The sequence below is a fragment of the Zonotrichia albicollis genome, chromosome 1 (genome assembly GCF_047830755.1).
Source record: "Zonotrichia albicollis isolate bZonAlb1 chromosome 1, bZonAlb1.hap1, whole genome shotgun sequence".
In the NCBI taxonomy this organism is placed as follows: domain Eukaryota; kingdom Metazoa; phylum Chordata; class Aves; order Passeriformes; family Passerellidae; genus Zonotrichia; species Zonotrichia albicollis.
This window is the reverse complement of record NC_133819.1, coordinates 129851337-129867142: the sequence shown is the minus strand read 5'-3', so window position 1 is coordinate 129867142 and position 15806 is coordinate 129851337. Positions and strand designations below refer to the sequence as shown.

General features: G+C 35.2%; 1 protein-coding gene across 49 annotated transcripts in view; it reads left to right on the top strand.

Moving 5' to 3' along the window:
* Nucleotides 1-15806, top strand: part of RIMS2 (regulating synaptic membrane exocytosis 2) — a 457129-nt gene that overhangs the window by 345352 nt on the left and 95971 nt on the right. For 31 of the 49 annotated variants that reach the window (XM_074553869.1, XM_074553702.1, XM_074553753.1 and 28 more), the window contains one exon: nucleotides 8223-8255. The exons of 17 other annotated variants lie outside the window; for them this stretch is intronic. In XM_074553869.1, the coding sequence (XP_074409970.1) occupies nucleotides 8223-8255 (33 nt within the window). The remainder of the gene's footprint in view (nucleotides 1-8222; nucleotides 8256-15806) is intronic. One more of the 49 variants, XM_074553695.1, reaches the window with a different exon arrangement.

The following is a 15806-nucleotide window of genomic DNA, read 5'->3' as shown; positions in this document are numbered from 1 at the left end:
GGGGCTGGCTGCCCGATTGTCTCGATGTCTCTTGGGGCTCCCCCACCCTTCCATCCTTGAAAGCCCCCTCAACCCCCACCTCTGTCCAGGCCCCAGGCCTCCCGCATGGCGGCCCCTCCCCCGCCCAGCAGCAGCGGGCCGGGCGGGGGAAGGGATCTGACCTCTTCGCCCGACGATGTCCAAAAGAGGAAGTGCCAGGGCAGTGCCTTGCTTTTAACCCCTGTGTATTCTCGGAGGTGTGTCCAAACCCCACTGGCCACACCGGACGCCAGTCTCAAACCCAAAACCTTCATTGGTTTGACCACAGCTTCCCAGAATTCCCACTCCTTCCTGGTCAAACCATGACAACGATGATGATAACAATAGTGTTGTTGTGTCTTCACAATCAGAGAATAAAAGGTCCTAATCACATTAATTTATACACTTGCAAAGGGCAAGCACACCTTTAGGAGTAGAGAAGGTCGGGAGGAGAGAAGGAAGGGGAAGGGAAAGGAAAGGGAAATGGGATCTTTATATTGCAGGTTTCATCCTGTATTTAAAGATTGATTGAATCTACTCAAGTGAATGGGATTTTTCAGTTGCAAGAATATCTTGGTTCAGTTTTGTATTGCAAATAACTCTATTGGGCATATTAGTTGTCTCACTCTAATAACCACCCTTCTCCCAGTTGCACAAATTAAAATTTACAAGATTGGCTGGCTGTGTCACCTCCTAAATTAATAATGTAATGTCACCTAAATTATAATGTATTACTGATAATATCCAAATGTTTTGCTGAAGTTCAACTATTGTAAAGCTGAAAGTACCAGACTCAGAACTGAAGAAAACCAGTGAAATCTGTCTTGATTCTAACCTAGGAATTAGACAACCTCATATTAAAAATCCAGATGTGCCCTTGCATTTCCTGTTCCCCAACTTTTTGATGCATCAGAAGAAATTGCAGGATAAAACAAATGCTGTTTATAACAGTCAGGATGAGAATATCATATATCTTCTTTTCTAGCTGTTTTAACTGTTGCATGATAGATTCAAAATACAGTGTCTACACTCTTGTCTTTCCAGGGAGAGTTGAGCACAATAGTGCCTCTGCCCTGACTTTTCCCTTATGTTGTATCTAGGTAGGAACATTAACTCCATCTTCCAGCTGAGGTGGGCTTAAGACTGTGTTCTAGACATATAATTAATTTATAGTTACTGGCAGTACTTTTAGGGCCACCTTCTCCATATTTTAGAAAGAGGTACCATATTTTTTAGATGGGGTATTCTACACTTTGGAACATGAGTAAAATCTTATAATTGAAAGACAAAAACAGGCAGAAGAATAGAAATCGGAATCAAATATGGCAACAAAAAGTTCTCACTTTACAGGTGTTCTGTATATTAAAATGGTAGTCATCTGATTTCTACCTATTTTTCTGTCTGGAAGAGAACCAGTGATCTCCAGTCAGAATTGGTTTGAAAAGCCACAGTCACCATTATCAAAATCTAGAATAGATACAAAGTTAAGTAAAACTTGTGTTCTTCAGTTTCCAGTCCTAAGTCTTTCTGTGAGGGCTGATGCCTGATAAGAGCATAACTTCTGTTTTAATTTGCATTATCAGTAATGTCTTGTAATCAGTAATGCATGGGATGGTGATACACAAGGCAGAGACATTGAGGTGCTTCTGAGCAAGCTGCAGTGGGCCTCAAATGGCACATCCCTACATGCCTCAGATGCTTTTCCAAACTGAAACTTTTTAAGAGCTTTATGTACTTCAGTGGTAGGAGTGGAGTAATGCAACTTCCAGGACCGGCATAATCTGCCATGTGTGCACACCACTGTTCCCTATAGACATCCCTGTATCATTTCAGTTATCTTTCAAGGCATAGCAGTCAGGACATCTAGAAGAAGGTGCCACAACACTGTACTCACATCTGGATGTTGAGCTATATTGTATCTATGACCATGATCTAATCGTGATGCGGCCTGACAGAAGCTACCCAAGGAAGCTTCAAATTCCTTGAACCCTTACAATTTAGGATTTACCCTCTGCACAGGACTGCACTTTCTTTCATCTGTGAATGCTCTAAATGTTGGGTCTGCACAGAAGACAGTGAAAAGATACTAATGAAACTTAGTTCCTGAATTCAGAGGGTGCAATGGAGGCAAGAAGGAATAGGGACACCTCATATTCCCCAGTTTTGATTGCCTTTTCATCTGTTGATGAATTTTCTGATTTGATCTGTTATGAAAGCTTATACTGTCTTTAAGTGCATTTTGTCTGTTAAGAATTTAACCTAACCAGTGCCATGGAAATAGCCATGGCAGTAGTATAGCTAAGAAAACCTGGGAGAACAAATAGGCTTTGATTACACGAGTACCATGAGTGCAGAACTGAGACCTGTGAGCAAATTGTGGAGAAAAGAATGAATAGATAACAAAAGTAATTTCAAACCCCAGAAAAATAGCAGTAATACTGTATCTTGTAAAGCATTAATATTGTAGAAATATGCATGACTGGAAACGGGATTAGCAAATTTGTTGGAGGGGAGTTGAAGGTCATTAAATTACATAGCAAAATTATTCTTGTGTTGCAGACTTTTCAATAGAAGTTGATGATAAGATTTCTCTTCCTGAATATCAGAAACCAAAGTGATGGGTTTTTTTAAAAGTGTTTTAAAATTTTAAATTCTGATGAAATTTGCAGAATTAGTGTTAAGCATATTTCAAAGACTCAGTTTTATTTATGTAAAGATTTTGAAGGATTGGAAGGGTAAAACTGCAGATTCATAGGTAAGCATAGCATAAAAATTCAAGATATACTTTGAATCTGTCCCTTTCCTTTAACTGATGTCAGTACTATGTCACAGAATACTGCATTCTAGACACCACTACATCAAAAAGCATGAGAAACAGTTCCTTGTTCATCCCTGAGATTATTAAGTACCTTCAGCACTCACCACTGCATCTGAGCTGTAATAGATGGTATTTGAAAGAAAGTGAATAAAACTCTGGTCGTCTAATCAGATTTTGTTTTTCAGTGAAAAGAAAAGGAAAAAAAATACAGGAGGCAAACATTTTCACATGGTTTTGCATCTTTATATATGAGGCCTTAAGAGAAGAAGTTGGAAAAGAAGGTTGTGTGTAGAGAATGTGTCCTGTACTGATACGGATAAAACTAGGCAGGATACTGTTTTTCTTAAAAAGCAATTCTTTTCATCAGTATCATCACTAGTGTCTTTTGACCCCATCAAAGTAATTAAAATGGGAAAAGGACATAGTTTAGGGTACCATGGCAGAGATACTCATTTCTGTTCCATTTCACGATCCAAAATATTGGAAGCTGAATACAGCCTAGCAACCTGTATCTCCATCCAGAGGTGACAATACAGAAACTGCCTTTGTAGGATAGCAAAGAGGACAGTATTGGCTTTCCCTTGTTTTTCCAACAGAGAGGCAGTGGATTTGATGGATATTATGTGAAACACTCCTGTAATGGTTTCATTATCACTGGCTGTTGAGCACATTGCAGTGTCATCACATATCCAACCTTTACAACAGAAACTTTTGATTTCCAAGGAGCAGTTGAAGAACAGAACAGTGAGAAAGTGCTGAACATATATTAACATTATTGAACAAAAGAACACAGGGTAGTTAAAATGAATTTATAAATTTTGGACTGGAATTAAGTAAAAATTGAGTGTCCTTGTAATTATTTTGGGGAAAGACATATTTCTGTAATATGGAAGTAAAAGAAAGTCTTAGAGAAATCATAGCAATGGTAGGTTAAACACATCAGAAAATATAAAGTTAATGTATGCTTAAAAATGATAAGTCTTTATATGGGTAGATTTGCTTCCCATTTAAAGGGAATCATGCTTATTTTTATCTGTGGACTATTTAAGTCTCTCTCGTGGGTAGGACTATGCCATGACACCTGCATAAACAAAGACTTTCACAAATCTAATGTTATGTAATGAAAACTAATTGTAGCTTATTCATTACCATGAATTCAGTTGTAGTGTGAAAACAGTAGTCCAAAATCATTCAAAATTGTGTTTATTTCAATAGAAGTTTGTAGTCAGAATTCACAGTATGAGATATTGAAAATTATAGAAAGGGAGAAAAGAGTTGGAAAATAGAGTTGGGAAAGAGTTAGAAATGAGCTGGAAAAGGCAAAGTAAGGATAGGGCAGAGAGAGAGAGAGAGAGAATTAATTGCCTTCTCAGGATTCATAATAATTCCAATCCAATGTGTAACTATAGTGCTTTAATATTTTGAAGTGTTACTATTTTGTCTTTTTCCCCCCTTATAAAATTACCATGTGAACTTTACTCAGAGAAGCAAAACAATAAAAGCTCTCTCTGGATTCTTCCTTTAGTTTATCTTTTGAGATTTATGAAAGTTATTCAATCTACTTTGTTTAATTTGAATTAGAGATTTTACAATACTGAAAATATTTACAATTCCTTCTGCTATTTTCTACTATTGTCTCTACTATCCTTGTCTTTGGATAAGAGTAAGATTTTTCATACTTACTGTCTTTACCTATTGTGTTTTTTATGTAGTGTGTATTACATATAGTCTAAATTATGTAATTGTAGAATTAAATGTATTGCTTTAGTCTTTCCTCTATTTTCTTGCTGTATTTTTGAGTTAAAATGTCAGCATACAACCAGTATACAGATGCTATTTTGTGTGTTTATGTTTATGCTTTAAGGTAAAGAACTCTAACTAAGAGGGAACTACCTCATTAAAAAGTTCAGAAGTGTGTGACAGGCTCTATCTAATTGTGGCTTAATGCTTTTGGAGAATATTAAGTAATACTGATTTTTTTCACATCTCAATGTAGTAAAATGGCCTTTTCATCTACATCTTCTGCTACCAAATATTTGTACTCTTAGCTTTTCTATCTAGTCTTGTATATATGTATCCTTAGCATTGCAGAGTTAGAATAATGTCAGGGGATATCTTACCTGAGAGTTAAATGTATTATATCAATCATCAGGTCTAATCTCATCCAGATTAATGACCTATAATTATGGAACATACAGACTCTATGGAGCATTTCTCTCTTTGAGTCTCTTCCATGTTTTAAGATGATGCTTATTTGATTGTACTATTGCAGATCATATTTTATGAGGAGTGTCCAGAAATGAGACTTTACAAATCTGAGCTTCTGTTTGCAGTGCAAGATCTTTGTTCTTAGGAAAAAATAAAAATGAAATTAAGAAAACTCTTGAGGGAAAAAAAAAAGCACCAGTAATTAACTTATATCTCTCTGTCCTTTGCTGCTTTAAGAATTTTGGTTGGGTGTGTTTGCCATGTAACAATTTTTTGAACATTGAGTTCCTAAATGCTTCTCTTCAATGGGTGACATTACTTACGATGAACAGTTCTATGTTTAAGCATAATAAAAGAGATGGTACTTATTTTGGGCAGGTTTCAGACTTAAAGTTTATGTTAACTTTTTATGTTTATTTATTGAGATTATCATCTGTTTCTAAATCTGCATATAATAGCCTTATACATACTACTCTCATACATTGAGATGAACAATTGGTGAAAATAAATGATGGTTCCACAAAAAAAAGCAATAACTACAAATGAAGACTGACTATATACATGATGCAAATTTAATAGAATTGGTGACATTGTTTTATTCTTACATTAAAACCTATTTCTATCAAAAATATTATTTTGTAGATTAAAAGCTACAAAACCAGAGAATTTTCAAACTATTGTGTGAGATTTCTGGCATGGTGTCTTAATCAAGAGAAAAAGTGATTCACATAAGTTGTACTGTTTTTAAATTAATCAGTCTGTTAGAAATTTCTTCTTCACATCATTATTTGTAAGAAGTTGGTGCATTGCCATGCCACAACTTTTACGAATTCTTTAATATTTCCAACAATAAATACAAAAATATTATAATCCATTTATCTCAACAGATGAGGTAGCAGTTGATCAGGTATCCACAGTGAGACAACAACTATTATCTCTTTTCCCCTCTGGCTTCTATTAGAAATATTCTTCTAATATGTTTGATAAGTAAAAATCTAAAACAGAAAAATATTTGTAATTATGAATGGTTTTTGTTTGCCACTTTGAAATGTAAATTTTTTTTCATAACAAATACTTTGCATGAGGACTTTTAAAAAGGCTATTTTAAAAAAGTGTTGGTATATGTGACTGATATGCATGTAAATACTGGTAATTTGATCCTAAAATATTCAGAGGTTTTCTTGCTATTCAGTTGTGTTTGTCTGGCATTACTAGAATACCTTGCATTATCTTACCAGACATGTTCCAAGTTTGGATATAATATGATTCAATACTTTGAAAATTTATAGAGAAGGATTTCTCTTACTGCAGTATATGTCTCAAAGCTACTAATTCTTATGGATATTAAAAAAAATAAACAAAGGAGTGGGGGTCTTGGTAGAGACTTTCTAATAACTGCTTTTGCTATAGTAGGAATGCTCACTTCAGGCTTATACATAAGTAATATCAAATATTTTCAGAACATTTTGAATACTTTTAGCTGTGTTTTGGTGGTGCTAAAAATGATTTATTTATGTATTTAGCACTTACAGCAATTATAGCTACATTATATTAGTATGAGTGTAACATGACGTGGAGAAGTAGATCTTTCTATTTGCTTATTTGTATTTCTTCCAATGGATTCTTTGTACTTGCCCAGATAAAAAAATATTTATACTCCATTATTGTTTTTTTAACGTGCAAAAACTTTGCAACCTTTGTCAAAACTACAGCTGCTGTGCTTTCACACTACATATCTCATATACAGCTCTAATGTGTGTTCATTCTGCAAGCAAATTTAATTGCCTAAAAATGCATTCTAATTATGTACATTTCAAGCTGCTTGGTTTTGCAACAACTTTGGTAGCATCTTGGCATTTGATAGTAGATTGAAATATAATCTAACACTATAATATAAAATTGTTGAAGTACAGGAGACAATGGTTATCAGATAAAATTTGGTGTTGTCTTTAATTTTGTTTTACTGATTTATGTTGCTTATTCTAATTTTGCATTTTTTCAATGGTATCTTGATATTGACTGTAAAACGATGATAAAATTACAGATATTTTTGCAGTGTGTAAAACTTTCTGGACTTCTTTATCTAGTATCTTCAGCATTAATAATTTATGAGCAGTGTTTTGTGCCTTATTAGAAAACTGCATGTTGAAATTTGACCAAGCTTATAGATTTTTTTTTCTATTTCTGATGATTTGGGGAGAAAGCATTTGTTCTGCTAGCACCTGTGGCTTCACAGTTCTTTGTAATTGTTCTTACTTTTCAAGACGAATTCCTCCCATTCTTTTGCTACAAATAGATTTTCAGTACATAGCAGACACTGTCCCTCAGATGTTTTCCATGTCTAAAATGGCAGTGTGCTTTTGAATGCAAAGTAACAATATAAGTGATGAGATAGTTGCTTTGGCACTTGACTTGCATGCATTTGTGGTAACTTAGACTTGTGTGAGATGACACCAGCATTAGTTCTGAAAAAGTATCCTGAGTTGACCATGAGAATTAATAGCTATACATTCTCTTTTCACACGTTCTGTATTTTGGTTTTGATAATTTTGCCTTTGGCAGAGCATTAAAATAATGCAGTCCTTTCCAGAGTGTGTTATGTGGATTCTGAAATGTCTGAGCTTGTACATACATTTGCAAAAAAAAAAAAAAAAATTCTGTTTTGGGTATCTGAAGTTTGGTTCAGCATAAATTACAATAATTTAATAATTGAAAAATCTAACAACAGAAGTCCCTTGAACATTAAACTGAGTGTTCAATACTTGAAAGAGAAAAATAATATTTGCATTCAAGTAGATAACATTCAAAAAAATGAACAGTCATGATCAAAAGTATTTATGCTAGTTAACATACCTTTTACTATCCAGCTTTTTCTTCAGCATCATTACAGGGATTGACTTTGCTGTCAATTATAACTTTTATTATTTCCTCAGCTTCTATACTAACTCTGTCTTTCCTGTTCTTTTCCAACAACAGTAGTTTAACCACTTCTTTCTCAGCTTTCTTTTTTCTTCTAGTGTCTTTTTTTTTTTTTCTCCACTTACTAACTCTGCTCTGCAGACTTCTCTCTAAAACAATTTTTGGCCCTTTCCCTCAGTGTCAGTTTTAACCTTCTGAATACATCCTCTCACGCCCATCTCCTTTGTCTATGTCTGTACATTACACGATGTGATCACAGAAGAAGCGGAATCATCAAGGAGAACAAACTCAGGTCTGTCTCTTCTACTGCTTTTCTCTGTGTTATTTTTTTCATTTTACCTTTTCTATAGATTTTATCACAGCTCACTTCACATACTTTTCCCTCTCTTCCCCCTCAATAAACTGGCAAAATATTGACAAGGTTTGAGAATTTAGGACACTTATGTAATTTCTATTACCTATAAACTATGCACTCTATAAAAGTCATGAAGGGTAGCTGATGACAAGTAGGCTATACCTTAAGACTTTAAACTGATTTGAATTCTGTCACATCAGTTCTTATTTCCCATCTCAAATAATTTGAAAATTAGCCCTTACAGTTCCAGCTAACACATGAAAACAATCTATAATTTGTTTTATCTGTACATTTGAAAACTGCTACAAAAACTGCAGAAGCTCTTCTATACCTAGTTCTTTTTGACTCTGGGAGGATATAATTTCAAAGCAGAATAATTTCAGTAAGTTAAATTTCATGCACTGGAATTCCAAACTTAGTGTTTGATTTTGAATAAAACGTGTTTCAATTAGAAGTAGAGTTTTTAGTGAACAAAAGCTCTCTTCTCATGCCAAAAAGTGCAAATCAAAAAGTTATGATAGCATGAGAGCAAGAAGTCAGAACACTGAAGGAGTCCTCACTTAGCTGCATTGTTTATGAGGCATATTGTACATTACTTATGGTTTCTTTCATAACAAATTTTAAGCTGCCATTTAATTGAATTTTCCAGGTAGTTTATATTACTGGCAGAGAACTAATATCTGTCAAGGCATCCTAGCCCTGAAAATGAAGTATTTGTTCACATTACTCTGCTTCTTCAGTTGGGGTATGTAGGACAATATACCACAATTCCCCAAATTTAATTAAATTAAATTCAGGTATAAAATTCAAATTTTACAATTACTGTGTAAAAGCTTTAATTAATTCCCTGTTTATCTGCTATTATCCCAACAAATTAGAGAAGCCACTTGGATGCCATTCAGGTTAGCAAATCTGGAGAAGTTTGGGGGTATATTGACTGGTCCATTAAATTTAGGTGATATTTAGTGAAACATTTTTGTCTTTTCTATACTATGACTGGCTCCTTCAGAGCTCAGTTTTACCATTCATACTGGTCTTGTCCTAATTGGAACCATAGATTTTTTTACAGAATCTTGCAGATGTTATTTGTTGTGGTTTTCATGTTAAACAAATCTCAATATAGAAATTGTTAAAATTACAGGGTAAAAAAAAGTTGAGGATAGGTAGGGAAGATAACTGGCAGGATTTTGTGAAAGTGCTCTTTTGTAAGTCACTATTATTAGGAATTAATAAATTTTGCTGTGGATAGACTGAGTTTACTTACCTTGTAGTTATGATTCACTGCCAATTCCTGTGCAATGATTCTGAATCTCTTTTATTACAAAAATGAACTTCGAAGATTGGGTGACCCATTTCCTATCTGTTCATAATAAAAGCTGTAGGCCTTTTTATTCCAAAACCTTCCTCTGAGTTATTTATTGAATCCATATATTAAATCAGAATATGGAATCTGTCCATATCCCTCTCAGTGCTGGAAGAAATCAGGCCTTAAAATGGTCAGAAAAAAACATTTATTTTCACCACCTATGTTTCTTGAACATATATAAGTAGTTAATACTCTTTATTATTAAATTTTCTGACATTGCAATTCTACAAAACACTACTTAGCTCAAAGTGTTAAGTAAATGTAATTTGGCACTGATTAATTTGTCTAGCATACATTTGCAAAAGCATGATCAGCTCTGCAGTTGCAATAATTGTTATTACTACCCCTAAACTCATGAGAAAATTGTTGTGTGAATAGTAGCATATTTTCAGATGCACATTTGAAACAGGTCCTCTTCCATGTTTGCCTTAGTAACAAATTAGGTTCCACATTTCAGTACAAGGCACTGAGCGCAGCTAAAAAGCAAGGGATTCATTTCAAATGCCTACTTTAGAACAAAGTGTTTTCCCATTGCTTTAAATTTGATTTAAAAAGTGTGAATCTAGGATTAGCAATTTACAAGTTTTCTTAGGAAATGGTTTTCACATAGTTTATTTATCATGGTTTATTTTTCATGCTATCAAACATTAATGTATTTCAGAGGATTAGCTATTGATTTGAGGTGTTATTAGACCAAGAAGTCTTGTGAAAGCTAAATATCTGAATATGTTACAATTGCATTCATAGAAAAATGCTGCAATTTTCTCTCTCTGGATATTAAAATCTATAACTGTAAAAAAAAATTCCTTGAAAAAACTTAGATTTTTTTGTTGAAAAGTTTTATGAAAGTGTGTGCAAAGCTTTTGCTGTATATTTCAAGCACAAAAAACAAAACAAGTTCAGAAAGATAAGAAGCAAAAGAATTTTAATATCAATTTTGTTATCTGACAATAGAGCTTGATAGCATCCTTAATGATTAAACCCCGTTTTTCTTGGGTGAAGGAGGAGCTTTGCGATCCAGGCCTTTCACAAACCTGCTTTGAGATGCAGGGTTTTCATATTTTTCAAATTAACACGTGTCATAGGTTTAGATGTTGTCAAAACTGTTGACAGTGTTTTCACTAAGAGTATTTCCATTCAGGAGAAGTGGAAGTGAGCCCTTGTCTGCCCAAGAGCCTTAGTGAGAAGCATACATCTTTATTTTCATCTCTAAGATGGGTGAGAACAACCAGTTATCATCGTGGCAAAAATTACTGGCAATTGCACGTAATACTTACTGGATTCTCAAACATAAAATACAGAGAACATTCTTCAGAATTCCAACAATTGATCTAGCTGACTCAAGTAACTACCCAAAAAATGATCATCCAAGCATTGCAAAGGCAAATCCATGCCAGTACAAAGGCAGTCAGGGCACATACAGCAGAAATAGTGCTGAGTGAGTAATTCTAGGATGAGAAGGGCTGGCATAGGGATACCCATCCTAAACTTTCTAACATGAATGGAGTTAGAAGAGAGTGGGGACTGTTCCATTTCTAAAGGGCCATGAAAGGAATAGAAATAGATATTGAAGTCCTTTTTTGCAACCTCTGGCATAAAACTGTCATGTTAAGAGCACACAAAGGCTTGATTAGAGTTTTTGTTGACTTTAAGAGTGAAATTCAAATAGACAAGGACTTTGAAATACCATTTTTTTAGTGCTTTATTATGAAGTTTCTTTGTAATAACATGATTGATGGAAATGAAGCCTACAAAAACTAACAAACCCTACTGAGGACGAGTGACCAAATTGGAAGAGTTCAAAAACCTGGACAGTGAAGGGCCAAACAGTGAACAGGTGTGGCAAATTTACTGTATGAGAAAACAAGGACAAAAAAGTCACAGTTCAGAGGGTTTAAGAAATCAACTGCAGTAGAAGACAAGGAGCACAGGTCTGTTAATTCATTCTTATCTTACAGAACCATGAGAGGTATTTCAAGTCTTCCAAAAGCGAATCTTCTGTGATATACTTACCCTTTATAAACAGAACATAACAACCCTCTGCTTCTGAGTTATTATTACAGTCAGTATTCTGTGACACACTTTCCTTTATAGAACAGGATGATGCCTTGTTCTGTTTCCATTTTCCTTATGTTGAAAAAACATTTCTGGGTAGGATTTGTAACATTTTAGCACAACTATGATTAAATTACTTGTGCATCTCTGAACACTTCTGTGATATTTAGTTTGACAGGCTTATTTAAAATCTGGTGCCTTAGACTGTGAAAGAGACATTTAAAGCATCTAAATCTGTATTTGGTCAAAAAAACCCAAAGGGTGATCTCCAAATTCAGTCTAATTTTGTAAACTCTGAATTCAATCTACAGGTACTTATCATAGTAATAGATGTATCACACTGGATGGCTGGGCAGCTCTTTGTCCTTATTTTTTAGTTTGTTTAGAATTAAATCCAGAAGCCAGAGACTTTTGAAGTAACCATCTGTACTAAACCACAAAAATAAATGCTGATGATCAGTCTGCTGAAGCTAAAATAGTAAATAAATCAGATTATGTAATTTAAAATGACAGCATAATTTTGCAAAATGTTTGTTAGTTTAATTTGTAACTATTCTGAGTTCTAAATGCAGGTGAACATTTTGTGTTCTTTGGCTAAACCTTTGACTGTCTTTCTAGTTATTGAGATGCTAATTAAGGTGTTTTGCATTCTTCTGTTGCTGAAGAATCTCCATTTATACCTGTTAGCTTTTCTGAGAGCAGAGGCACAGTTATTACCAGATGTTTATGCCTATGATTGGAAGTGGCTGTATCAGAATGTGGAATTCTCTGTGGTTAAGCTGTGGAGTGTACCAGTGGTGGGAACTCTGAGAAGCATGCTTGGCAAGCAGGATATTGGAAAGCTTTATAATAAGACTGCTCAGGTTTTCCTGAAAACAATGAAGAGCTTATAATGTGGCTGATCTGAATTGATTTTTATGGGTACAGAGTATAAGGACCTACTGGCCACTGAGATATTATTGTTCTTTTACACTTTCAAAATCCTATTTCATGTCATTTATGTAGGGAGGATGTGCTAGAACTCTTGGGAGAAGCAAAATGGGATGTTTTAGCTAATATTTGACTTACAACTTCTTTCTTCTATGCTTTTTCCATGTAGACCTCAGTATTTTATGAAAGCCACCAAAATGTGTGTACACTTTTGTATGAGGCACAGAAAAAACATCACCAGCTACCCTGCAAAAATCGTAATGGAAAAGGATCTAGACAGCATAAAAAAAAGGGCTAGCCATAGCCCTAATCATCACTTTAATAAATATGCAAAATAGAACTTTCCAACTTGCTTAAAAATATATTTGCCCTTTACCATCTGCACTGATCTGTACCTAATGATGAAGAGCTTAGCTGACCCTGTCAATTTATAAAACCAGGATTGTAGAGATTCTTTAACTTCCCTGTTTAGATTACCACACGATTTTATTCAGTTCTTTTACTAAACAGTGCCATGTATTCTGCAAATAATCCAAAGGAACATTGTTAACATGCTTTTAGCATTGTGATAAAAATTTATTTAAGTGGCAAGAAATGTCCCCCAGGTTTTAGTCTTTCTTTGGTGCGTCAAGCTTGAAACCAACAAGAAAAAAATTAGAAAGAAAAAAGCTGTCAAGCAATCCTCAAATAGCAAACAGGAACGTGAAGCCACGTTCCCTGCTCGGAAGCTGGCTGGCTGAAATAGTCTTTTTTTGAGCATGTCCTTTTAAGGGAAATAAGTTACATTTAAACAGTACTATTAAGTATCAAGAATATATAAGTTAATATATATATTGAAGAACCCTTCAGCAACCATTAATTATTTTTTTCTTTTCATTCAGACTGTGATGTGGATCACAGACTTGAAAAGAACTTGTTTGCTGCAGCAATAGTTTTTTTATATTTGCCACACATCAGACAAAAACGCCCGGAGTGAAGTTCAGTAACCATTTTTGTCTCATCATCTGATACTTTGCTAGACCTGTGCCAGTTAGGCAGTTTAATTTTTCACACTGTTGAAAGCCAGAATGACAAAATTTAGGGCTAACTCCTTAGAGGTAGACTTGGAATTTAATAGCTGAGCAAACAGGAGGAAATGTTATCCTTTGAGTACAAGACCTTTAAGTGGCAAGTTTTGATGTTCAAAGCAAATACTTCTACATGTTATTATTTATTTTTAGGAGAAAATCTTCTTTCCTTTGCCTGATTTGATAACAGGGCTATGAGGATGGTGCAGGGGTTTGAGAAGAAGCCATGCAGGGAGGTGACTTGGTCTGTCCAGCCTGGAGGAGACCGAGGGAAGGCCTTGGGGAGGTCTGCAGCTTCCTGGTGAGGGGGAGAGGAGAGGCAGACACTGATCTCTCTTTGTGGTGCCCAATCACAGGACCTGAGGGAATGGCCTGAAGCTGTGTCAGGGGAGGTTTAGGTTGGATATTAGGAAAAAGGTTCTCCAGCCAGAAGATGGTTGGGCACTGCAACAGGCTCTCCAGGGGTGACAGCACCAAACCTGACAGAGTCCAAGAAATCTTTGGGCAATACTCCTAGGCACATGGTGAAACTCTTGGGGCTGTCCTGTAAAGGGCCAGGAGTTGGACTCAATTATCCTTATGGGTCCCTTGGAGCTCAGAATATTCTGTGATTTTGTGATGTTTCAGGGATTTTTTTCCCAGAATAAAATTGATTTTCCCATATTCTCATGAATAACATTTCAAGAGAAATCTCTAGTAAGAAATTCAGCTAGCATTTTTTGAAGTACTTACCCAAACTTAGGATACTACATATATATTTAATTTTAAAAATAAAATGTTATTTAATAATTTGAATTACCTTGAGAAATGAGACTCAATTTTTAATAAAGCACATAAGTACAGGAGGTAATTTACCCGCTGTAGAAATAGAATTCATAGTCATATTGCTGATATTAAGTGTCTGCAAATATGAAAAATAAAAGGATAAAATCTTTTATGTCATTGTCACATCTTGTGCCTAAACTCAGAAACAAACTAGGACTTCCATATCTGTCTCTTGCAGTGACACGCGTATCCTCCAGCATTGGAGGCTGCATTTTTTCCCATCAAAGCAAGGAGGTCAAGATTTATTTTAGACCGCTGTTCAGTTTATGCAAATCTCATTCACCTGGATCCCAGGTGAATGAGAAGAGAAAGGTCAAGAGAGAACCAGGATCTAACCTTAAGTTTGGAGCAGTCAGCTGTAAGAGAAGGGAGAAACCCTGGGAAGCCCAGCACCTCACAGGTGTAACCTGAAGGCTGCACAATCAGGTTGCCCCTCATCTCCACCAGGAAGCCAGCAAGTCTGAGCAGTTGTTCAATGCTGCCATCAGTAATTTTTGAGAAATTGTTCAATACTGCCACAGTATCTATGACTAGGGAGAAACCTGCTGTCCTGCTTCTTCTGTGGAACTGTTATTCTATTCTCTCATCTGTTCCAAGGAACTTGGAGTCCCAGCTACATGAGACTTCTTGGTGTGATGTGGGTGAAGTCCGATGGAGTCCTGGCACCCCCAGGTACTCATCAGAAGAGTAAAGATCACTGAATTAAGGCATTTCCAAGAAAATCAAGGCCACTTTAGATCAGTTTTAGTTCTTGACAAGTCTGCTCTTGTATTCTTTTCCATTCATTTTATCTTCCAGATACATATTAGATTGTAAGATCTCTCTCAGAGATATCAGAACCAGCTAGAAAAAACAAGGAGTTAGACCATGGGAGCATGGCTGTGTCTACCATTAAATAAAATGTCAGTGGTCATTATAATAGCAATGTCTGCTGTGATGGTAGAAGAAGGTTGTGGGAGAGAATATTTTAGCATTTCAGTCTCTCTATATCTATAGTTCATTTCTATATTTCATCCATATACTTAAATATATCTGTAGTCTGAACAAGCAGAAAACATACAGTTATTTTCTGTAATGTGCAGAAATATCTCCTTCATGAGAGCATTGATTTATTTTCTTCAAAGTACAGTGCTCTGAAAAAAAATAGTTCTTGAATTGAGAACATTACACCACAGGACACAATATATGCTTTTCACTTTGTAAATCAAGGTTAAATTAGATAATGTAGAAAAATAATGACTAATG